The 25,302-nt window shown below is 37.7% G+C and overlaps 1 protein-coding gene across 1 annotated transcript in view; it reads right to left on the bottom strand.

The window, feature by feature from the left end:
- Nucleotides 1-24,919, bottom strand: part of ABCB27 (transporter associated with antigen processing protein 2) — a 31,421-nt gene extending 6,502 nt beyond the window's left edge. The window contains exons 1-10 of the mRNA XM_077366504.1: nt 24,763-24,919; nt 22,632-22,706; nt 22,496-22,531; nt 22,169-22,243; nt 15,036-15,160; nt 10,413-10,512; nt 10,151-10,322; nt 7,938-8,056; nt 338-448; nt 107-251 (exon numbers count right to left, since the gene is read on the bottom strand). Coding sequence (XP_077222619.1) covers nt 107-251; nt 338-448; nt 7,938-8,056; nt 10,151-10,322; nt 10,413-10,512; nt 15,036-15,160; nt 22,169-22,243; nt 22,496-22,531; nt 22,632-22,706; nt 24,763-24,825 — 1,021 coding nt within the window. The 5' untranslated portion in view covers nt 24,826-24,919. The remainder of the gene's footprint in view (nt 1-106; nt 252-337; nt 449-7,937; nt 8,057-10,150; nt 10,323-10,412; nt 10,513-15,035; nt 15,161-22,168; nt 22,244-22,495; nt 22,532-22,631; nt 22,707-24,762) is intronic.
- Nucleotides 24,920-25,302: the final 383 nt, after the last annotated feature.

The raw sequence follows: 25,302 nt of genomic DNA, 5'->3' as shown, positions 1-25,302 counted from the left end.
GCTGATTGTAATATATCTCACGTTTTTAATAAACCGGTAAGGGTCCCCGCCAAACCCCAGCTTACCTATCAAAAAAAAAATAAAAAAAATTAAAGGTGGCAACTACCTGTAAGACTATAAAGTATGAATGATGTAAGGGCACCGGTGGTCATGGAGCCTGCGATTGTCAAGTTAGCTCCATATATCACAACAATGGCAACCGATAGTGTGGATGCTGCACTCATTCCTCCAGAGAAAAGACCAACAACCCTCTGTAACAAATGACGACAGAATTTTTAAGTCCGGCAATTTCCTCATATTTTAGGCAAGTGGGAATGATGGATCTGAAAAAACTCACAGCTTGTTTGAGCCCAAGCTTCAAGGTCTCGTCTACTTTCTCTGAGTAGCGTGAAATTTCGTAGTCCTCTTGAGCAAATGACCTCACCGTGCGTACAGCGCCAAAAGATTCCTGCACATGAACTTAAATTTTTTTAAAAATGTGTCAAGATTTTCACTTGTTTAGTAAATGTTTTAAGAGAAAATGCTTCAGTGATGGTATCAAAATTGGTAAGACCATCACAAAATATAACCGATTCCTCTTCCGAGGATATGCACAATAATGACTCCGCTATTGAAAATATATTTCAATAATGCAAAACTTGGATAAGTAATGATATATTGATATATGAATGATACACTTGTATAATGTAAGCCATATGGTTTATATTTCCTACTGACACAAGAATACGGCGCGTACACGACAGCAGGTAAATAGTTTCTTTTTTTTAAAAAATGGTTAGAAGTATTCTCTCTTGGTTTCGAAAATGCTGACCCCAACTAGTTTGGGATAAAGGCTTAGTTGAGTTGAGTTAGAAGTATTCTCTCTTGGATGGTTTTACAAATCCCTTGAGAATGTAAAGAATACAACAATGTGATCATATGTTGCATTTCGAAGTTGCTTCAAGTATTTGTGGCACTGACATATAGAGGAAGCCACTACTCGGTAGCATGTCAGTGAAGAAAGTTGTGGTTTTTTAAGAACTAGAGTTTCCCTTGGAAACAAATGTTACAAGGTGAAGAGATGGCAACTGTTACAGCCTGTTATAAGGATTTTAGATAGTGTACAGAATATTTGAAGGTACTTTAGTCCAAGGTTTTAAATTTCGGTTTCAGTCGGCACGGAAACAGAAACATTTGGAAACACATGGATGTCTATCCCAATGTGATCACAGAAACATATAGAAACATATGAAAATGATAAAATTTTAAGATGGAACTTTGGGAAATGCTAAAATAAGCACAGATACATACTTAGAAAGCATCACAAAAACAAGAAAGCCATCCATAATGGCTTAATCACATCGAGCACCTAGTGACATGCGTTCTCGCACATGTCTGGAACAATAAAGTCAATAAAGAAGTACCATCTAATAAAGTATAAGAAAGTACAATGACCAGTCTCCCCTCCAAGGATCCCAACTCTGTGTCAATACCACATAGAGTTACGAGGTGTTATTGGTCTCATGATGATCTGATATCCCATGCATAAGATACGGTTACTTTGTTGTGCAGTTCAATGACGTTGACATCTTTCCATTTTTTTTTGAAAGATGACAATTTTATCGATATTAGAAAGGCGTTGCCGCGTTGGGGACCAGCAGTCCCGTCTTGGATTACAAACATCAATATACCTGGTTCGGGCATGCCCAGAGCTAGGTAAGGTAATCCTAGACGAACACTTTCACACCCAAAATTAATGTTTCCTTCACTATACCGTTCAGTCCTACCTATACCAAGGAGGAACCAAGCAGATCCTTTAAGATCCAAATTGCACTTCATAAGCTATCACCGATATTAACAAAACGCAAAAAGTTTATAGGACTAGAAGCAGATCCACCCAGAAGGCTTTGTGTCCAACCATCAGGTCGACGTAGACGGCAGCAGAAACTTTACCCAGAGCATTTTTCCAATTCTACCAAAGTGGAGTTTAGTTCGTCTAGGGCTAGTTCCTCCTTCAAAGCTCTTTCTTCTTCATTTGGGTTCATATTTCCCAAATTATCTGCTCTTAAGGTCCAATCCTCCAGCCTTCTAAGCCCCACCTCTTTTTTTCGCTTTCCATTCATTCCTCCTTTCCTTCCTTTCATCCATCATGAGTTTGACAAAGAGAGAATGTTTATGCAAGGGCTTATGAGATTCTTTCACATCATATAGACGCGTTATGTTAAAGAAAACCTCCCTCCTCCTATTGGCCTCTCTCGTAAAAATAATCCATTGTTTTTTCAAAAATTGGCCAATTCCTCTCTGGCCGTAGGAGAGGATTTGGAGGCCTTTTCTTCGTTATAGGTCAATCCTTTGAGTCGAAGGAGTAGTTCTTCCCGAGACAGATTATCAGGGGACCGTTTCCTTTTCCTACTTGATCCTACTGATGAGGAGAGGGGAAGGTAATCATTGAGACCTCGTTTCGGTAGGGATGGAAATATTCCGGTCAAATTTTGGGGAAATTTAAAACCATGCTTTGGTCATATGAATGAAAAATGTACCAATTTCCAAGAGTCTCTTTGTTGTGCATATTGGCCCATAAATTTTCTTGAATTTGCTGCAAATATATTTGTGACAGGGTTATCCTAAAATATAAAATAGAATAAGAAACAGGAATGCAGATGGGGTTTTACTCTTACTAATATTTACATGGGATTTGCTAGCGTTCATCGCAAAAGGCATTTCACGGATGGTCTGTTCTGTTGCATCTGACAACAGTCACAGAGGCTCACTTTTCAGCAGATGTTGTTTGCATTCACGAGGTGGCTGCTGTCACATGCAACAGACCATCTGCGAAATGCCTTCTGCGATGGACGCTAGCAAATCCCTATTTACATATAACGCAGGCAGTCGAGTATTAAACTTCTGGATCATATTTAAACTCTGTGGATGGGATTACAGCCATGAGGTCGATACCAAATTTACGACAGAATAATGACCATGTTTACTTTCTAGGTATCGACTTAAAGAAAAGTTTTACAAATTTAAAATTCAACTCAGAAATGAAGGTTTTCAGCTTTTAGAAAGCCTTGGTTTGCAGTCTGAATCTGTTGAGTTCCTCAAATAGACAAATACTTGATCAGGTTTTTGAGAACTCACTTAATTGATTTGAGTATTTGATTGAGATTTTCAAGTACTAGGTTGAGTTTTTTGTGTACTCATAAGCAAAAAATTTTAACAAAAAATAGAGAAAGTAAACACTCGAGATAAAAAGCATACGACTACGTTAACAAAACAGATTCCTAAACCTCTCCCAAGATGACCCATTTACAAAAAAATAAGTTTGTAAGAGAAATATTTACAAAAAAACTAATCAATCTTGTTTATGCTTTGTTAGGGAACATCTTGATGGATAATTTGAGAAATGTGATTAACAATGATTAGATGTGGAAGTGCACGTCCCCATCAACTTAATTTGACCTCAATGAGTTTACGTGTTATTTTATTTCATGCATAAAATTTGTTGTGAACATGTAAACTATCAGATGTTCTGTGTATTATAAACTGAATTACCCCATTAACTCGACCTGAATTTCGATTTGAAGCGATTGTATTTGGAATATTTTGGTACTTGATTGAATTTTTAAACTTTCCAAAAAAGACTACCATCATCCATTTATATGGAGCTAACAGTTCATGATTTCAAGACGCGGATGCGAGCCAAAACATGGACAAAGCAAATCCAATCGACTCGGCGCAACGCAATCAAGTACCTGGTTGATGCTGCCGAATATTCGCCTGGAACGGTCATATCTTGGGAGAGTCAATAAGAATTTTGATCGACTTTGTAGGAAAAAATGCGGACATGGACAAGAACTAGATGAAGGTTGTTGAATAATGTATTAGGTTAGTTTAGACATTACTTGTATTAGTTAGGGGTATTGTAGTCATTGTATGTTGTTGCCCTAGTTTGGGCCTATATATACATCATAGTCATGAGGAGCTCCCAAGTGGAGACTCCATCCTTCACTCCTCTTCTTCTTCCTCTCTTCTAACCCTAATCTCATTTCTAACATGGTATCAGAGCCAATGGGTTGATCCTTCAAGAAGGAAAGAAGAAGAGTATCTCCCTCCATGCCATCATCCCTTTCTCTCGTATCTCTCTCGTATCTCGTTTTCCTCTCTTTATCTCTCTATAGTTTCTCCCTCAATTCTTCTCCTCGCTCGTGTCCTTCCCTCCTCCTCCCACTGCCCCTCTTCCCTTTCCCCTAACCCCTCCATTCCCTGCTATAGTAAGCCACTACAGTACCGCTACAGTAACCTGCTACAATACCCAAATTAAAAAAAAAAAAAAACCATTTCTATACCCTAGAAATCTCACTCTTTCTCTTTCATTTTGTCAAACCCATTTCGTTTTTAACCCATTTTCCCTCTATCGTATATCTCAAAACAAAAAAAAATCATGTTTGTATTACTTGTGTAAACCCATTTTGGGTTCTCCTCCACTCCAAAGCTCTCTTTATTTTTTCTCCTCTATAGCTTTTTTGGCCTATGACCTTTGTCTTTCTCATCTCATCTTCAAGGTGCACCCCAAGTGTTTGATGAAATGTCTCAAAGGGATTTTGTGCCTTGAAAGTGTTCTTTTTGTTTCAAGTTGAAGGCCTTTGGCCTCAACTTGAGGGGGAGTGTTGTCTTGTATTGTTTCTTGTTGTTCTCTTTTGCTTGTCTTGTTGTCGTCTTCTTATCATCTCTTTCTATTACCTTCTATGTCTTTTATGTAGTTCTTCAAGGCGCGCACCAAGTATTTGATAAAATATCTAAGAGAGGTGTGGTGCCTTGTTTGTCATCTTTCCTTTGTCTTCTTCTCTACGGCGCACACCAAGTGTTTGATCAAATGTCCGAAAGCGGTGTAGTACCTTGTTTGTATTCTTTTCATTGCAAGTTGAAGGTATTTTACCTTCAACTTGAGGGGGAGTGTTTTCATGTAGTTCTTTGTGTCTTTTTTAGGAGTGTTGTCCACTTTGTTGTCTTTTCTTGAGGGGGAGTGTTGCTAGTGTTGTCTTTGTCTTCTTGAGGGAGTGTTGTCTTGTTTTCATGTCTTGTTTTTCATGTCTCTTCGTATTGTTCGGTTTTTTGCCTTATCCCTTCATGTTATCTTCTTCCTCCTTTTCCGGGCGATGGCTTCCATATCCATCGTTAGTCGGCTCTCTTACAGGCGACTGTATTTTCCCGTCGACCTCTCCTTTCCGGGCGATGGTTTCCCCATCGTTGGTATGCTCTTTTCAGGCGACGATGTTCATGCCGTCGACCTAGTCTCCAGGCGATGATGTCCCCATCGTTGGTTGGTTATCTTCCTCTTCTTATCTTCAGGCGACGATGTTCATGCCGTCGACGTTGTCACCAGACGATGGTTTCCCCATCGCTGGTAGGTTATCCTCTTCCTATCTTCTTATCTTTTCAGGTGATGATGTTCATGCCGTCGACCTAGTCTCCAGATGATGGTTTCCCCATCGTTGGTTGGTTATCCTCTTTCTCTCTATCCCTTCTCTCCAGGCAACCGTTTCTCCGTTGACCTTGTCTTCGATGGTTTCCCCATCAGTTGCTATCCTCTTCACTTGGCGTTGTGCTGCTTCGCCAACGTTCGTTATGCGCACCTTTGGTGTGCCTCTTTTGCTTGCTGAATTGTAGCTGTTCTTGCCATGGTGCCTCCATTGCCCTCGATATGCGGATATGTTCGCCGTGCTCTCATTCAGGGAGAGGCCCTATTTGATCGCTCTCGTTGTTGTGCTACTTCAGGGGAGCTACTCTTTTGATGGACATTGATCTCGATGCTGTTCATGGTGGCCTTTGTTTTTTTGTTTATGTTTTTCATTATGTATGTACCACACCAGCTTGAGGATGAGTGTTATACCAAGCTGGATGTGCATGAGCTTCTTGTACTTTTTTAGTTGTTGACGTAGTTCTTTGTAGCAAGCTGGAGCTTCATAGTATATACACTCCAGCTTGAGGGGGAGTGTTGAATAATGTATTAGGTTAGTTTAGACATTACTTGTATTAGTTAGGGGTATTGTAGTCATTGTATGTTGTTGCCCTAGTTTGGGCCTATATATACATCATATTCATGGGGAGCTCCCAAGTGGAGACTCTCCATCCTTCACTCCTCTTCTTCTTCATCTCTTCTAACCCTAATCTCATTTCTAACAAAGGTAAAAGGAAGTCGATTCAGGGGGTGTCGACAATGATGTAGGGGAGTTTTGAAACTATAGCCATATCAATTTTATGGACTAGAGTGGAAATTATGGATTCCTCAAAATTATCAATTTTATGGACTAGAGTGGAAATTATGGATTCCTGGAAATTATAATGAGAACTTATCAGGCTTGTTGAGCAAAACTCAGTATGTTATAAATTAAAATCCTACCCAAGATGCAAATGAAGGAGTGATTCAGTAACATCTTTATATGGTTCAATTATAATATTTAAAATGTATTCAATTTAGAAACGAAGACAAGGAATGGGTAATCAAGTTGTATTTCTTTTGCACAGAACAACAGCCTATGTTTAAAATATGGAAATAATAACATCTCAATTATGTTAGGTGACAGGAAAAGGTGATGCAATCAATAGCATTTGATTTTCAGTTTCAAGTTTTAACTCTATGTTATTAACATCAAACATTGAAATTTCCACGTAAACGAAACATAGGTAAATTCCATTGAAGTTACACATAATCATGTTTTCAGATCAACTACGACAAGTGACATGTATGAAGAGCTTTAAATGATTAACTTCAAGTTTCATAGCTAAGCAGTAAAAAAAGGGGCTTTACATGATTAACTTCAAGTTTCATAGCTCAACTCAACTCAACTCACCAAAGCCTTTGTCCCAAGCTAGTTGGGGTCGGCTAAATGAATCCTTTAGAAAAAAAATTCATGAAAAAGGTAAAAGGGATCTACCCGGCTCTAATCCTGGTTCTAGTTGGGTTCTTCTACGTGGATCATTTTCTTCCATTCTATCCTATCCAAGGTTATGTTCTCTGTTATGTTCCTAGCTATCAAGTCTTTTCTCACTGTTCGGTCTACCCCTACCTCTTTTTACTCTCTCAATTTGGCACGAGTCACCTCTTCTCACCGGAGCATCCAAAGGCCTACGTTGGATATGTCTAAACCATCTTAAGCGGTGCTCTCTCATCTTCTCTTCGATTGGAGCCACCCCCACCTTTTTACGAATGTCTTCGTTTTTAATTCTATCTAACCTTGTGTGGCCGCACATCCATCTTAGCATTCCCATCTCCGCTACACTCATCTTATGCACATGCTGCTTTTTGGTGGCCCAACATTCTGAGCCGTACAGCATGGCTGGCCTCACAACTGTCTTATAAAACTTTCCCTTCAACTTGGTAGGGATTTTACGGTCATACAAAACTCCTGAGGCAAGCTTCCACTTCAACCAACCTGCTCTTATTCTATAGTTAACATTCTCTTCAATCTCTCCTTCCTGATGTAGAATTGAACCAAGATATCAAAATATATCCCTCTCGGTACCTCCTGTCCACTCATATTTACTATGTCCTCGTCCCGCCTCCTTACATTACTAAAGTTGCATTCCATATATTCTGTCTTAGTCCTACTTAGTCTAAAACCTTTAGATTCCAAAGTAGTCCTCCATAACTCTAATTTAGCATTTACTCCTGCTTTGGTTTCGTCGATTAATACTATATCATCTGCAAATAACATACACCACGGCACCTCATCCTGGATACCCTCCGTAAGCTCATTCATAAGCAGTAAAAAAAAGGAAAACGGTGTTTCTACCTCCTTTGCTTTTCTTTTCGAAACTAACCTCTTACTTGTTTGTCGTTCTCATTGTTACTGTTAAGGTATAAAAGATTAAATAACGACTTCTCCAACAGCTTAAGCTTTTGGAGTAATTGCTTGTTTTTACAGTTACCAGAAATGGGAAGCCAGGGATGGACAAACCTCAGCAATTGAAGCAGCCACTGCAGCAGCAGCTTGAGTCTTATGAGAAAGTTCACGAAGATAACGCCCAAACTTTCGCACAGCAACAGAAATAGCCGGCACAACCACCAACGCTAACACTGGTTCAGAATGAAAAAAATACATGTATGGAAGTATTAGTGCAAAGATGAATTTTACATGAGAAAGAAAAAATACGTGTTAATGACATGTATAACAATACTAAGAAAATACAATCTGGAATGTAGAATGTAGCCAACACTGATGCCTAATATGTAATTATTTTGGGATAGGCTGACTCCTAATACGTAGAGTTTAGAGACATCCACTTTGTCTGTTACTCTGTATAGGAGCAAAATCTAAGTGCAAGATTGGAATTATAAATGATTCTGATTTTAGACCTCATATTACATAGCGAAGCACAAGAGATTTCTCCTATAATTATATCTGCACAGAGATGAAGAAATTTCCAACAACATACCGAAAACAAAAGCTTATGTACAAAAGAGGTTTATACTAGTTCCATTTGTCAACTGGTTCTCGGCTGCTTATGTACAGTTGGAATTTTTTGCCTTTTAAAAACAAAATCTTTGAGCAAGTCTAACGCCTTGCCTTCTTTACTATCTCGTCTTTCGTAGTAGTAACTTGAAAGCCCCCTAAGTGAATCAATCTTACAAGAAAATTTAGTCCATCATGTGATTTCAACATATGCGAGAATGAGCAATCATTCAGTTGCCATGAAGGGTGGAAAAAGTCATGCACAACGATCTAAATGGAGGAAAGAAATATTAGACGGTTTAAGAATTGAGGTGTTCAAATAGGGTGCACATCTAACATTGATACTAAATATGAACCAGGGCCACAACGAGAAGGAATAATACTTCACTCTGATACCAATTTGACGTAGGACTACCACGAGAAGGAACAATACTTTGCTCTGATACCAATATAACATAAAACGGGTACCAACAGATCATGACTCAAGAAGCTCAGATACCAAATCTGGAATCACTCTAGACCTTGGCTAGGCTTCAAATCCATTTTTTCAAGGCTTTGTAACTTCATGTTGTGCTAGAATCCCACTAGCAATCCAAAGGCATCACAACAAGGGAATCCAAAACATCGCACAAAGGGCTTAAAAAATAGACTTCACATCCATGATTTGCATCTGTGGAGCCTATTTAGAACACTCATGACTCAAAGAACTTGAGTGATTTTGATGGAAAAAAGACTATCACCCCCATGACTTAAAAGAGTTAAATAACACTCTAAAACCCGAATAAAACTCTTTTAACATCAACGATAGGCCCCATCTTCTTAACTCCTTGATTCTTCATGGCATCTTGGATGGTCCCCCATAAGAAAGATACCCTAATTTGTTTCTTTTCAATGATAGAAAGACAAGCTAAATTGCTGATAAAGAAATCCCATTTAACTTAAGCCTATGGAAAAACAGGTTTTATAGTCTCTAGTCCCCATGCATATAACTGAAAAGTGAGAACCAACCATGTATTTACATGCATGCTTCCACAGCAATCTGTACCTAGAATCCAAATAATTCAACCCATCATGACCTGATAGGGTATTATAGCGGTCCAATACGCTCTTTCATGTTAATAATATGAAACCATAATTATTCAAGCTCTAAGTCCAAGAATATCTCAAGTTAACTGAAATTATATATCATAAGTCAATCAGATTTATCTTTTAATAAAAAAAGTCAATCAGATTCAACTGTTCACATCTTCTATAAGGTCACGTTTGGATACCAACAAGATTTAGATTTGGATTTAGTTGATATTTTGAACTAGATCAGATCCTTAGAATTTCCAATTCAGTTATAACAGTGCAAAAAATTCCGATTTTCAAATCTTTTCTGCGAGACATTATTTGGAAATCAACATTTGTGGGAACTTCCATCACCATCGCTGCTCCTCGACGTTGCTCCGGCAGCAGCGAGGCATCCCTACCTCCCTCCCTCCCCCCCCCCCCCCCCCCCTCCCCCGCTCTCTCTCTCTCTCTCTCTCTCAAAACATGATCATGAAGATGATTGATGTGTTTTGTATCCAAAACTCAAATCCAAATCAAAATACAAATGCATGAGGTATCCAAACAGGCCCTAAGGTTATAAGGTTATAAGTTTATAATCATTAATTGGTGCATTTTATATTTGTTAAACATATAACAGTGTACACCGCTAAAAACTGATCACTTACACGTTAATTTCCATGATGTTGTAAACATGAAGCCAAGGCCAATAAATGCAGTAGCAAGATTACGGAGGGCCTCAGACATATTTGTGGTTGCAGCATTTTTTATGATCTGGGTATCTTCAGAGAGTCTACTTAGAAGCTCCCCGGTTCGAGTCACATCATAGAATGCTATTTCCTGACAAAACATTTCAAAACAGCCATGTAAACAGATTTGCATATGAAAACCAATAAGAAATTTATAAAACAACTAAGAGATTAGTCTCACCTGGTTAATAAGATGGCCAAACAGGTTTTTTCTCAATCTAGCAACGACCCTTTCACTGGCAGAAGAAAACAACCATGCTCGCAGTGCCGTGCAAATTGAACTGAAAAGTACAAGAGCTAATCAGTCTCCGGAGATATAATACAAATACGTACAAATAGGTTGAATATTGGACCGAGTCATCTTTTTTCTTTCCTTTTATTTTCTTTTCTTTTTTGCATATGTGATTATCCTTTAAAAGATAAAGAACTCTAAACAAGCAAAACAATTCTAAATGAACTGGTTCATTAGTCATCACTAGTAAACTGAATCACAGCATCATGCTAACAACGTCAAAGTTGAAATAACTATTAAAACTTAAAATGTCTAGGTAACATAAAACTTTACGCTTAAAATCATAGGTAACATAGTCAAAGTTGAGATAACTATAATTTGCAATATTCTCTTTTTCTCCTGTTGGTATTTCGACCAGATGAGAAAAGGAAAAAAAAAAGAAGAAGATAAAAAGTAATACAAAATTACAAATACAAACTAAAACCTCAAACACAGGGCTACAAATAGGGAAAAACAAACCAAAACAAAACTGAAAGGTCAGCACATCACATTATAGCGTATGAAATGAAGATCCAATCCCTGCTAATAGTCTGTGACCTCATTGACCACTACAAGGCACCAAAGTAGCCTAGACTAGTGCAGGCATAACATCCTATTATCACGTCAGTAACACTTGTAACAGCCATACAAGGTCTGAGTATCTGATTTGCAATTCACGAAGCTTCTTTAGAGCCGCTTAAATCTTCACTGTTTTGCTGTTTCCTGTGGTGCATGGATTCTTTGCTCCCCTATGCCGAATCCGTGTCGACACGTACTCCGCAAGCGAATTGGACATGGATTTGAATGGGGCACACCCAGATTCTTGTCGTAGCCGTGTCTCGTACGAATCTCGTTTTTTTAGGCAAATCCGATGCATCGTCTCTTTTAATATGTGAATCCTATATATTTTCCCTTTAAACATGCTTTTCTTCTTAACTTTTTTTATATGAAAGCACAACACGAACTCTTTTAATAAAAACCCTAATGCCTCGACCCTCGAACATCCACCCCACTTTATCCTCCTCCTCCGACTTTCTTAATGCCTCAGCCTCCACCCTCAAATTTTTCATGAATATATATATATATATATATATATATATATATATATATATATATATAATTTATTACTTTAATTTAAAAAAAAATTATTTTATTTAAAAATTATTGATTCCACGAATCTTACTTTTTGAGGTTTGCCGAATCCGACACCTCGAATCCGTGTCAGATCCCGACACGTGAATCCGAATCCATGCAACACAGGTTGTTCCTGGATAATTCATGCTGGTACAGTGGTATTCGTAGCCAATATCTAAGTATCATCTAATCTCTAGATCTCACAACATGATGAATATACAACTAGATTATGATTGTCAATATCTAGGTGAACACTCAACTTTTTCTGTCTTTTTTTTTAAACTCTTGCTCTGATGCCATTTTTCAAAATTTATTTGCAAATGTTATGGTGCCTTCATTTTCACCTTAAGGAATACAACACATCCACCTTATTGTTTTTTTTTTTTTGGAACTCTTGCTGTGATGGCGTTCACCTTATTGTTTGATATTTGACATGGAAGCCGAGTTCGAGCCGTACACCAAGGATTGAGATTTGCTACAAGAGATGACTGGGAAAAGGTGATTGTGGAGGGTGATTCTTCTAATGTGATTCGATGGCTCAATGGTCCACGAAAGCCACCTTGGAAATTCGACGATTTATTTGACGAAATGTTTGATATAGTAAAGAATAGGTGGATTAAATTTATCCATGTTCGTCGAATGGCAAACGAGGCTGCGGATGGCTTGGCTAGGGCGGGTGTCTATTTAGAGACCTTTGCACTTTTCGATGACCTTCCTCCTTGATGATTTTTCTTTAATTGTGTTTTCTTTTTATCTCTCCATCTTGTATGGACCATCTCGGTTGTTCATTTCTCTCTATCAATAAAATTTGGCTACCTTCTTCCAAAAAAAAAGAAGTTAATTATGAAATGGATTGTCTCTTAATCTAGTCATGTTCAACCTTTCATCTTCCTTAGAGAAAATGATTTAAAATAAGAACGGAGTACATAATATCTTACTCGGATCATCCATATTTATCCAAAAGTAGATCTTACGATGAATCAAAATTTTTAAGATCCAAAGTTTTGGTAGCTGTAAAAGGGAGATTCGGACGGGAAACAAATAAATAAAACAAGAGTAGAAAGTATTCGAATATTTCAGGTGAGTAAGAGAGAAGGTTTCTACCAAAGAAAAAAATACAAGGTAATGAAAAGGAAAGAAGTTGGGTCAAATCGAGAGGTCGTAAGTCAAAGATTCCTCATGTAGAAAGATGGATTATGGTAGAAGAAAGAAAAGGGCCACATAAACACCATTCGATATTGAAGTAGGAGTCTCCTTAAAATTTATAACCCTCCATCCGTTCAACTTACAAGTAGCCACCCCATCAAATTTATGGATCACGGTGCCAATCGATCTCTGGATCAAAGCCTCAATCTGATCAAATATTCAAATCCTTACTACCTTTCAAGTTGCTCTTGAATGCCTTCATATTTTACCCTCTTGAATGAAAGAGATTTAGTCAGTTTCTACATCACCCGTAAACTTGTGATTGTATGAACCAAGTCATCTTTGGATCTTCACATAGATGGATAAACAAATCATATTGCTGATCAAATCCAAATAGTTTTGACCATAGTTGCCTGTTCGGGAAACGGTACGTGAAACAGAATCATGAAACGTGTGAAAAAAATCAAAGGGGAAACGAGAAACGGGAAACGATAGAGAAACGCATGTGAAACGCATTGGGAAACGTCATGGGAAACGTTTGGGAAATGCAAGGGAAATGTTTGGGAAACCTAAAGGAAACGCTAGTGAAACGTATGTGAAACCTAAAGGAAACGCTAGTGAAACACATAAATGTGATGGTAACACATATATTGATAAGGACATCCCTCTTTAGTGTATTTATCTTTAAACTAGATAGGGTTGTTCACAGAAAACTAAAGGGGGTTTAAATATACCCTTTAAAAGTATTAAAATTCCAAGAAATGAGTTCCCATGGAAGTGAAACACGTTTCCCATTTCTTGGAAACACGTTTCACATACGTTTCACAGGCGTTTCACCATTTTCCAAAAAGAGTTTTGTACCCGTTTCGGAAACGCGTTTCCCACCTACCCTAGGCGTTTCCTGCTTCTATGGTTTTGATTATAAAGATATAAAAATATAGCCTCAGTCTTCATACAAATGATCGCTCCTATGAATATGTGTATTACCCAATTAGATTGATGTTCAAATCATCCTAAATGGGGATCTAAAAATCCAAAGGTGCAAAATTAAGGGTGATTTTCTCCAGAAGATTCTTCCATAAAAATTCAACAAAATCATATCGGATAGGAGAGATCTCTCTGGGAGAAACTTCTTTAAAATCCAACACAGCAAAATAGACTGGTTAGGGAGGATTTTCTCCCAAAGATCCTTCCATGAAAATCCAATGGTGGAAATAATATCAAATTGAAGATGATCTCTTCCAGGAGAAACTTCCTTAACATCCAAAGTTACAAGATGTACATATTAAGGAGGACTTTCTCAGGAAGATCCATGAAAATCTAGTGTTGGAAATCACGTTGGACTAAAGATGATCCCTTTCAAAGGACACTTATCAAAAAGCCAATAATATAAATCATGTGGATTCGAGATGTTCTCAAAAATTGTAATGATGGATTTATATCAAATCAAGATAACCTCTTCTAAGAGATATCACTTCAGAATCAGATGGAATAGATCCATGGATCCAAAGTAGTCTTCTTTGAAAGATCTTTCCCAAAAGTCTCATGATGGAACACTGGAATAAATACACAATGGTCTCAAGTTTAGAAATTATCTCCAAGAAAGATAAATCGTCTTTCTTTTCAAGGTGTGGAGCTACAAAGAAATGCATGATCAGATCAAGCCAAGATTCCTTGTGGATATTTCTTTTGCTTCACTTGCTTTTTATATATCAATGTAAAGTCCATAGAATGTATCTTGAATGGAATCTCTTGATTGATGATCAGGGATCTTTCTTCGTACAGAGGATGCAATTAATGACAAAAGGCAGATGTGTATGTTCCCATAACATTAGTCAAGCCTCTTTAAAAGAGGGAAATTTGATTCTAAGTATGCTATTATCTGTTTGTTTTCAATCATAAATTTGTTGTGTGAGGTAAAATGAGATGTTCCTAGAAACAACAAACGAATAAAAACTACAAAGTGATGTGCTTGGATCAAAAAAGAAAATAGCATAATATGTAGAAAGAACATGCTTGATATGCAATACTAAAAAGACAAACTAAAATCTTGAGTTACAAGAATTGTTATTTGAAGTATGGTTTGCATAAAATGCAATTGTCAGATAAAATATCAGACCATAAACCAGAAGTACAGTTGACAACACACATCAAAGAAATAAATTAAAATATATCAAAGCAATCAAAAGAACACATTAAAGAAATAAACAATCGAACTTAGTAATCAAAAGAAGATGTTGGAATTGGTCATACCCTATAATAACTATCAGAATGATTTCTAATATGGTGTTTTTGACAGCCTCTTGAGCTTCAAATTGCTGTTCAGGTGTCCTAAGATCTCTTGACACAATATCTATTATCTTTCCACCATATTTTGGCTGCAATGCAAGATCGAAACAATTTCAGTAAAAGACAAACAGTGCAATATGGGAGGTCATATCAAATGAAGATGAAGGATTTAACTAATATTTTCACTTCAAAATTTCTCTTTCTACTATTGACATTTCTTCTCAGTTTATCACAAAACAAATGTGTATCAAGCAACAAATTTCAAAGAAGAATATCAGAAAGGTATTAAGCAAATAAATGTTAACGGGATAGTATTGCAACCCATGAATTTAGGAACTTCGACCTATGTCAGTTTGTCCTATTTGCTTTAACCATTTTTTTTTACGTACAGGGCAAACTGATATGAGAGGGCATGCTAAGTTGTCGATTCCTTTTTCATTATCCGTTTTGTTTTGGTCAGTGGAACAGTACATTCTGGTGTTTTGGTCAGGAAAAGGCGCTACAACATGAGGAAATTTTTTTAATAGTTAAAATTCTAAAAACTAAAAGCTGAAATGGCCGAAATAGAAATACTTTCTGTTTTGTTTTTCGAACCAGAAAGAGATGTTTTGGCCATTTCAGCTGAAACAAATCGAAATTGACACCTTAAGTGGCATGTTTTAATGATGGAAACACTAACCACTCTAAATATTAGATTCAAACATGTTTCTATCTAGTAATCCATACATGCACTTTCCTTCTATATATTGTTGTACATGTCCACTTTGTCTAGATCAGTACTATGTCTTTTCTCTGTGTTTCTACTCTTCAGGGTTTTCAACCCTAATTGATATGTTAATGAGGAGTGTAAAACTCCTTCCCTATCTTGCATTCTCTTGAGTTAACATAGCATTAAAGCGTTCAATGCACTTTGTAAATATCTTCTCCAACCAAACCTTGACATTTCACATCTTGTGAATTGTAGAGTTATTTCTACAGCTTTTGTCTGTCCAAATTCATATCCAGTTTCATTGCTATTTTGAAATCTCAACTACTAGATGTTTGAACATTTCTGTGAATGCTATTTCGATCTAAGTGGTCTTATTCCGTGTCCCGTGCTAGGAAGCATTATTCCTTTTTCATTCCAAATTCAAGAATACGACTGATACAATTGATTGGTCTGTCTTATTACTTTTTTTGTATCCCCCTGTTCCTCGGATACAATTCGATCCTTCTACGGCCAAATCTCAATTTGTGGAAAGCCTTCGATGGCTTCCTTATGAAAACATCAATTTGTATATGGGTATAGACGGTCTCTCTTTATTCTTGCTATATTCGCTTTCAATTCTAAGCCACTATTTGGGTGATATGTTATCGTCTTGATAGACCCCATACGGTACTTGAAAAAGAAAATGAGTATTGAAGACTCTTGTTTGTGAAAGTGATTTCATAAGCTTCAAATTGGTCAATAGGGGCTAATGCACTATCTCCAGACTATCGAAGATGAAAGAAACTCTTAGAGACTAGAGGATACGAACAGGGAACTCCCTTTTTGCTTGGCTTGACTATATAGGGCAGCCCCACTTCAGTAGACTCAAAACTTGGGACCCTTTTTTTTATATAAGTAAACTTTGGGATCATGCTCGTGAGAAGAGTTTCAAGCAGATTTTGTTTTTCTTTCCATTCTGGTTTTACTCCCCATTTTTATGGCTTTGGTTTTCTTGTTTTGAAGCACATTTGTTGTACAATAACTTTCGCACTATTTCCGTATCTTAATTGCAGATGCCTCAAGGCCAAATATATCCACCTTAGAAGCAATCTCTACCCTTCTTTTAGGACAAATGTCAGTCCATCATTCCATCTAAAGCCCCCAATCCTTTAGAATTAGCGTAAGGTTATACCTTCACCACCAAGAGATCCTAGCCTTACTCTTCTCTTAGATCACGATTGCATAATCTCCTAGTTCCCATATCTGAGAAGAAAAAATCTAATTGGTCTCTGTTATAACCAAAAGGAAGTTGGTTTCTCACAAATTACCAAATTAGCCCTAAATATCTCACAACACCAATAAATATCCCCTAGTTTCTTGTTTAAACGGCCTTCACATGTTGGGAAATTTAGGAGCTTAGGCTAGTAACCACCCACTACCAGACATAAAAAAATAAAGAAAAAGTGAAATCTCTGTATGCTATCACCCCAACCCGAAACTGAACACACTCACACCCACCCACCCACGATCCTAGAAGTCAGCCTCTAACACCTTAAGAAAAGGAATCCAAGAAGTCAGTCTCTAACAACTCAAGAAAAGGAAAGGGAGATCAAGAAGGAAAGCTTCTTTGTCCTGCCTACTTCTCTTCTTAGAACCAACCTCAGAAGAGGTTCCAAGAAGGACTGAAGGACGAAGACCCTCTAAGAAGACTAAAGGACGAAGACCCTCCAAGAAGCCGACAAGAAATTATGGGTCTCTAACAACAAACCATCTTGCTTCCTTCTTCTTTTTTTTTGAATGGTAACAGAATTCATTAAAAGAAGACTGAGGAGGTCCCCCTTTCAGTACTAAGACACACATACAATCCAAGAAAGACAATTACAACCCCTCCATATGCAATTAGGGCGGAAGAAAGTCAAAAAGCTCTAAAACTTGCTTAGAAACTCCATCTTTTGCCAGCTTATCTGCCATTGCGTTAGCAGATCTTCTCACATGCTGATATAAAACCGAAAGCCCTTCTGAAAGATCTTTTATCTCATCAAAGAAATGAAGAAATCTCCATGGAGGAATCAAAGAGCCCTTGAGCCATCTTATAACGTTAAGCGAATCTCCCTCTACAATAAAACTGCCTAACTGATCCCTTTCCATGCTCAGTATGCCTTGGTGAACTGCTCTTACCTCTGCTTCACTCGAATCTGCTGTGCCGATTGGACCAGAGAAAGCCTTAACGACCTCTCCGGCGGAGTCTCTCAGGACACCACCGGCCCCAGCAGGGCCAGGATTACCTAAACTGGAGCCATCGAAGTTTAACTTGACTAGCCCCTCAGGGGGAGGGCGCCAGACTTGAGTAGAAACAGTAATATTCTCCTTACTATTGCATACTACTCTCCATCCCTCCCACATATCGAAGGCCAAAACAAATTGGAAAAGCGGAAGAACCCGAGCCCAAGAGATAGTTAACGAGATGGCCTTGATGAATAAAAAGTAAGAAGATTTAGCTTTACCTTCGAATACTCTTTTATTCCTTTCAATCCACAGAACCCACATTATGGCCATCAATGAGAGCCACCATCTTGCTTCCTTCCATCTTCTTTTCTCTTTCTCTCTTGCATTTAGACTATGGTAGGGGTCTTCTGGTGCAAACCAAGAGGGTTCACGAAACACACCAGGGTCGGATCACACAATCTTCCTAGCCTTTTAACGAGAGTTATACATCCCTTGATAGTAGGGAAGACAAGGTTCCAAATGGACGCTTTAGAAAACCCATTACATTATGTACCCCTAACAAAAGCTATACATAGTTTTCAATAGGGCCAAGTAGCTTTCCTTTGTTTCATGGGGGGACTCTGCAGTAATCCATTATCCGTCCAATAGGTTTTTCTCATTTTTAATCCGGAACTTCACCATATTGTACAATTTGATTCACGGTTCAATAAAATCCGTATTTGCAAAACTATACCAAAATTTTCCAAATCTTGGAAAATGGAAGATTGCCTATCAACAGAAATTAGGTGCGTCAGACATCCTATTTCGTTACCATGGCATATATCTAGTCTCTTTGAGGTGTTTGTTTCAAGTGGAGTCTTTATTTTAATTTTGTTAAAATCTGATGTCGGAAGTTAGATTGCCAATCAAGAATTACATGCCTTAAAAATAGCGTAATTGGTGACTTTGAGGTTCATTGCACAGGTGGAGCGCTCTTGGCAAGCCTACAGTGATGCTAACTACTGAACTTTGTATGGGGCTCTGATGTTAAAAATCCATTGATTTTATTTGATTATGTTTGTCTTTTTTAATTTCAAGCTAGGGGTCTTATTAATAAGAAGAAAATTGAAACAACGTCTAAGCTTTAAGTTAATTTGACTGTTAGATGATTGGCTATTTGGTTCAAGGAAGCAGGAAACACACCTTAGAAAAGGGAATCATGTTTCCTCGAGACACGTTTCCGACGCGGAAATCGGTGCAATTCAACAATTTCTAGGAAACATGTATCGGATTCGTGGGAAGCGCGTTTCATGAAAATGGGAATCGCGTTTTATAATTACTGGAAATCGTGTTTTACGATATTGGGAAGCGTGTTTCCAGACAATGAGAAGCGTGTTTCCCACAACGCGACTTCAGATTGTCCATTTACTATTTTTTTTTTATTACTTAAGAATTACATGTAAATAAGGGAATTCCCTTCATTTGAATCTATTAAAATTACTATCAAGACCCAAGTCCAAAAGGATGAAAAATCAACTTTGCAGTTCTAGTACAAAATTCGAAAAAATAGGTCGGGTCAAAATCTTAACTTCCAAACGATGGGGTATTTTTCCAATTTTAAAAATTCATAAATTCTATCATGTCCAAACATTATTAAATCCCAAAAGCTCGGTAAAAAAAAATCTCATAATTTGGTTTCTAAAAGTTTTTTCATCTTGTGAGGCACTGGTCAACACACTGGTCAGCACAGGCAATTGGCATTTGAGCTGATAGTGATTTTCCTATAACTATTTTTTTAATATCTGGTTCATATACTTATTTCTTATATTTTTTTAGTTATTATTTTTTTAAAAATTCTTAAATATTAAAAAAAATTTCCGACCCTTTACGCTTCCTGCTTCCCACCATCCCGAAGAGCCTTCGCTTCCCGCCCTGGAAACCTTGATTTGGTTTACCATACTATTTCTCGGGTTGACATAGAGGTGCTTGTCTTAAGTGGAGTCTTTACATTAATTTTATTAAAATCTTATTTCGGAAGTTAGATCCATATGCCTTACAAAAATTGACACTGATGACTTAGAGGTTCATCGCTTAAGTGGTGCGCTCTTGGCAAGCTTACAATGATGCTACCTGCTAAACTTTGTATGGGGGCTCTGTGTTGAAGATCCATTGACTTGCATTCTTTTAAATTTCAAGCTAGGGATCTTGATGAGAAGACAATTGAAACGACTTCAAAGCATTAAGTTAATTTACTATTTCTCTGGTTGACATAAAATGCATAGTTCACGTGGTTCGTTGAGGTGTTTGTGTTATGCGGAATCTTTATTTTAATTTTGTTAAAATCTTATTTCGGAAGTTAGGTCCAAATGCCTTAAAAAAAGTATCAACGGTGACTTTGAGGTTCATCGCTTAGGTGGTGCGCTCTTGGTGAGCTTACACCGATGCTTGCCTACTAAACTTTGTATGGGGGATTTGTTGGAACTCATCTGGGGTTCTCTGTCAAATCTTTCTACGATCACTTTGTCCCTAATCACTTCCTCAACTAGCCAGAGTATGGCGCATTCCAGCGCCGCAAAGAGTTTGCGCATTCCAGCGCCGCAAAGAGTTTGCGCATTTGGATGGAAAGCGGTCCAAAACAAGATTTTTATGGTACACTTCCTTCAGGATCTTGAGATGATTATTATTGATCATTGCTCCCTGTGCATTCAAGCATGTGAGTCAATGGATCGTATCTCTATTCATTGCAGATTTACAAGAGAGATTTGGTCCTATATTCTTAGGAGATTTGGTATTCTTTGGGTTTTCCCAAATAACCTAATAGATCTCCTGGATAGCTGCCTTTTTTACCCTTAGAAGAGCAGGCGGAGAATTATGTAGTATTGTTGGCTTTTTTATGGGCAATATGGAGTTTTCAGAGGAATGTCCAAAAGTCCACATTATGTATTTATGAAGATCATTTCACTCACTATCGCCCGGGTGAAGACTCTCCCTAGCTTTAGATTCATTTCTAGCTGTGACTTATGGAGATGCTGGAAAGAGATTTGTGCCATTGGTGAGAGGCATGTGCCTGCTTCTCCCCACTGGACGGTTCTTGAACAGGAATCTTCAAACTCAACTTTGACGGCTCTAGTTTGGGCAACCCAGGACCATTTGGGATTGGAGGAATTCTCAGGGATGATCAATGGATGACTAAGATGGGCATTTTCAAGTCCAATAGGAGTGACTGACTCAAACGAAGCGGAATTAAAAGCGGCCTTACAAGGTATCAGAAGCTCGGATGCCAGAGTACTAAGCAGGTCGATTGTTGAAGGGGACCCTCTTAATGTAATCAGATGGATGGTAGCCACCTTTATCCATGGACATTTGCTGATACGATTGAAGAGATTCAGGAGCGCCTGTCTGATTTCCACGTGCGCTTTCTTCATGTTAAAAGATTGGCAAATACTTGCTGATAGGCTTGTGCGTGAAGTAGGCAAGGACACCTTAGAGTATTTCGATTTCTTGCCTCACTAATTTTGTTTGTTTTTTGCTGCTGACCATCTCGGTCATGGGCTCTCCTTGCGTTTTTAATAAAATATTTCATAATCATTCAAAAAAAATCCAGAGGGGGATGGGAGGGACACCCAGGCCACTACTCCTCAGTCCGAAGAAGAACAACTTACAGATGTCTTTCGATTGCAGAGGTTGTCCTCCACTAATTATTCCCAAAAGTTTTTTCATCAAAGAGCCCAATGTGTAATGGATAGGTTAATATCCACGACTAATATCCAGGGCATATCTTATTTACTTTGGAAGATTCTATTGTTTATTTATTTCCACTTATATCCTTTATTATTTATGCAATCACTCGTGCGTGCGTGCATGTGTAATAGCATGTCTATAAATAAAACTGATACAACTATTGAAAGAGGCAACACGTATACAGTTCAATACTGCACGGTTCAGAAGAAAAAGTGTGGATGTAAAATCCCATTTCAACCTTGTTTAGAATTAAAACTAGAACAAGATAACTGAAAGAACATCAAGGTTTCAAGAAATCCAAATTAATGAAAACAATGACATAGATACTCAAATTACTAGGGGGCGTGACAAAATCCACACAGGAAAAGAAAGCCTCTATTTGTGGTGTGCAAAACAAAGATCTACACACAATTTCATCTAGGAAAACAATTTGTGAGTGAAAACCAATACAAGAAATACCTACAATCAGAATACTTGTTGTGGATGCTATCAGCAATGCAATTGTACCAACAATCAATTTCCCAGCATCAGACTTTGCCTGTAAGGAGTTGAGATGTTAACATCTTACAACATAATGACTTTATTTTTAGGAAAGTGATATATTCGCCCCTCTTTTTACTTGGGACAGCCCTCTGTGGTGTAAAAGAACAGTCATAAATACACTAGAGGGGCCTGTCCCAAGTAATACGAAGGGACGAATTTATCACTTCCCTATTTTTTATTGTTTGGTTTCTGAGCGGTAGAAAGTATTTAACATCAATTTGAACTCAAAGAAGCTTCTTCTACTTACCAGTAGAATAACTCTACTAAATCCAACATTTGCTGCCTGAGTTTTACAAAATAGAATTGTCAGTATCCTTTTTACTGAATAACTATGGACCAAAGGAGTGAGGAAAAAAAAATTGTAAAATAGAAACCACAATCACCTGGACTGCATCACCATGCTCAAGATCTGTCACGGGCTCATTAGCTTGTTGGGCGCTGCTCTCCTTCTTATCTGCCTATATGGCAAATGCAATTAACCGTCAGTCTAAAAAATGAACATGATATTCAGGCCTCTCCATTTATTTAATTGACCAGAAATTTTAATGAACAAATAAAAAGAGAAATTTACAGTAAGAGCAGAATTTGCATGAAGCATAACAGGTAGTGGCATTCCTTCTTTTGCAAGAACGTCATGGCAAGCAATCAATTTTTGGAGCGATCTTTTCTCTTGGAGCAAGTAAATACACATGGATTTGTGGCAACCATGCCTTTTGTAGCAGCAAAATTTCAAGGAGAAAATGCAACACTTAGTGATTTAGTTCTTACATATATAAAGAAAGGTGGTACGGAGAGTATTAGAAAATAAAAACTTCATATACAGTTTCTCGGCACTGGTAATTTTTAAGGCCTACAGTTTTGAGCCTTTATATTGATGTGTTTGAGATATTTGTTTAATTTTGGTGAGTTCAAGGTTCTTAAATTTCACGAGAAGGTACTTTGTTCGCGAATTTAAAGGTAGTCCGCTTCATTTAGTATACCCATTGGTCGAGCCAGCTATAGCTTCCTTTTCTCAGGTTCGATTCCAAGCGATAGTGATTGATGGCAGTTCAAGTGAATTGTCCGGTGTCGAATATCATTCAAGGGGAGCGATCAAGTGCTCATTGAAACACAGATGAGTTGGTTGAGTTTCTTCCATCTCCTTACCATGACAAAGACCAGAATAAATTGGACTGTGAAAAAATTTCGGGCTGGGCATTCAAAATTTATGTATGGTCAGTAAGATGTTGAGAGCTAAGCTACTCAAGAGAGGCTCTACTAGTAAGGCCAAACACTCCCTATTGGCTATGTGAATATGTTCACAATACTGCAGAGACTCCATTTACTGTAGTTCTTTAATACTTATTGAGAATGAGGATCTGCGTGTTCTCTCTAGGGCACGAGGAGGAGCAAAGTTAGGGTCTAGTAAGGATTTAAAACTCAACATGAAATATAGCTAGTGTTCCATCAGAGATAACAAAGAGACTTAGTTATCTGTCACGACTTGGGTGAGTCAAGCTGAAGGTTGAAATGCAATAATTGCACCAGTGTTGGTTGAGTTGATATGGTGATATTTAAAAGCACATTGACGATCAGCGGATTGAAGCAAATATGTCAGGGATCAATAGATTGGATGTGCCAATTTAAGGGAGGTTGCCGGAAGTCGAGTTTAAACAGCACTTCCAACTCTTAATATGCTTGAGCAAGTGTTTTAGTGGATTACGAAATCCTTATTTGGGTACATGAGTTAAAGCAGTTTCTTATGGTGTTGGGTCTACTCTAGGTTTGGATTAGAGATATATCTGGTTTCTGTTACCTTCTTTATATGGGGAGGTTGGTCGAATTGGAGTGCATTCTATTGGTGCTTTTCACATATATCAGTAATCTGACATATTATACGTTTAAGGTAAGGTATATGTGCAACAGAAACTGTAGAGTATCAAAGATCTTCCTACAAGTTCCAAAATGAGAAAAAAAAACTACAGTATCTTTCACACATGGGTTCTTCAAGATTTCAAAATCTAAAGAGAGCAAGAGACATGGTCTATTTAAGAAATTAACCTATGAACATGGAGTCCTCAAAGAAATCAAAGTAAAGCACAACCCAAATTCTAGAAACAATACGTCCCAAAAACATAATTTGATGAGAAAAAACCAACATGGGTATTCAAGAATTAAAACCCAAAGACAAAAGCAACAAAAAATGCACAGACAAACCGTGAACATAGTGAAGAGATGATTTCTACATGGATCATCCAAATACATAATTTTATGAGAAAGACCAACATGGGTATTCAAGAATTAAAACCCAAAAACCAAAAGCAACAAAAAATGCACAGACAAACTATGAACATAGTGAAGAGAAGATTTCCACATGGGTCATCCAAAAACATAATTTGATGATAAAACCAACATGGGTATTCAAGAATTAAAACCTAAAAAGAAAACCCAAAACCCAAAAACAACAAAAAATGTAGAGACAAACCATGAACATAGTGAAGAGAAGATTTCCACATGGGTCATTCAAAAACATACCTCGTTAATCAAGAGAGGAGCTCTCTCACTAGCTGATCCATTGCTCCCTGAACTTCTCCCCATTAATGAGAAAAAAAAACCCCAACTCTTGTTGAGTTCTTTACCCTCTTAGAACCCTTTTTAAGTTTTTGGGATTCCAGAGACAAGGGTAATAGGACAAAAAAAAAGTAAAAAATGAATGGTCCAAAAGTAAAGACAAGTCCCAAGCTCAAGAAAATGGTACCAACTATTGTTTTATGATTCTCAATTCTGTTTTTAGGGGGGGGGGTTAAGGAGGTATTATTTTATGATGACACGTTAATTAGGACAATGGAAAGGACAAAAAATTTCTTGTTCAGAGGACAAGCTTGGGTTTAGGGGATGATCCAACTAGTTTATTAAGATATCAACTAGCCATGATCCAATGAATATCTTGGCACATGTGTTTGGTGATCGGGACCGTTGATCTTATGGGTCATCCTTGATCAAAAGTCTATAATGATCCAAGAAAAAGGACGGAATCAAAGACAAAATGTGGGCATGTGATGACCAACAATACTC

This window comes from Tasmannia lanceolata, unplaced genomic scaffold (assembly GCF_043159265.1).
Source record: "Tasmannia lanceolata isolate RefF3 unplaced genomic scaffold, GAP_Taslan_0.1 ptg000003l, whole genome shotgun sequence".
NCBI classification, from domain to species: Eukaryota; Viridiplantae; Streptophyta; class Magnoliopsida; order Canellales; family Winteraceae; genus Tasmannia; species Tasmannia lanceolata.
Note: the sequence above shows the minus strand (reverse complement) of the source record. Positions and strands in the feature narration are given on the sequence as shown.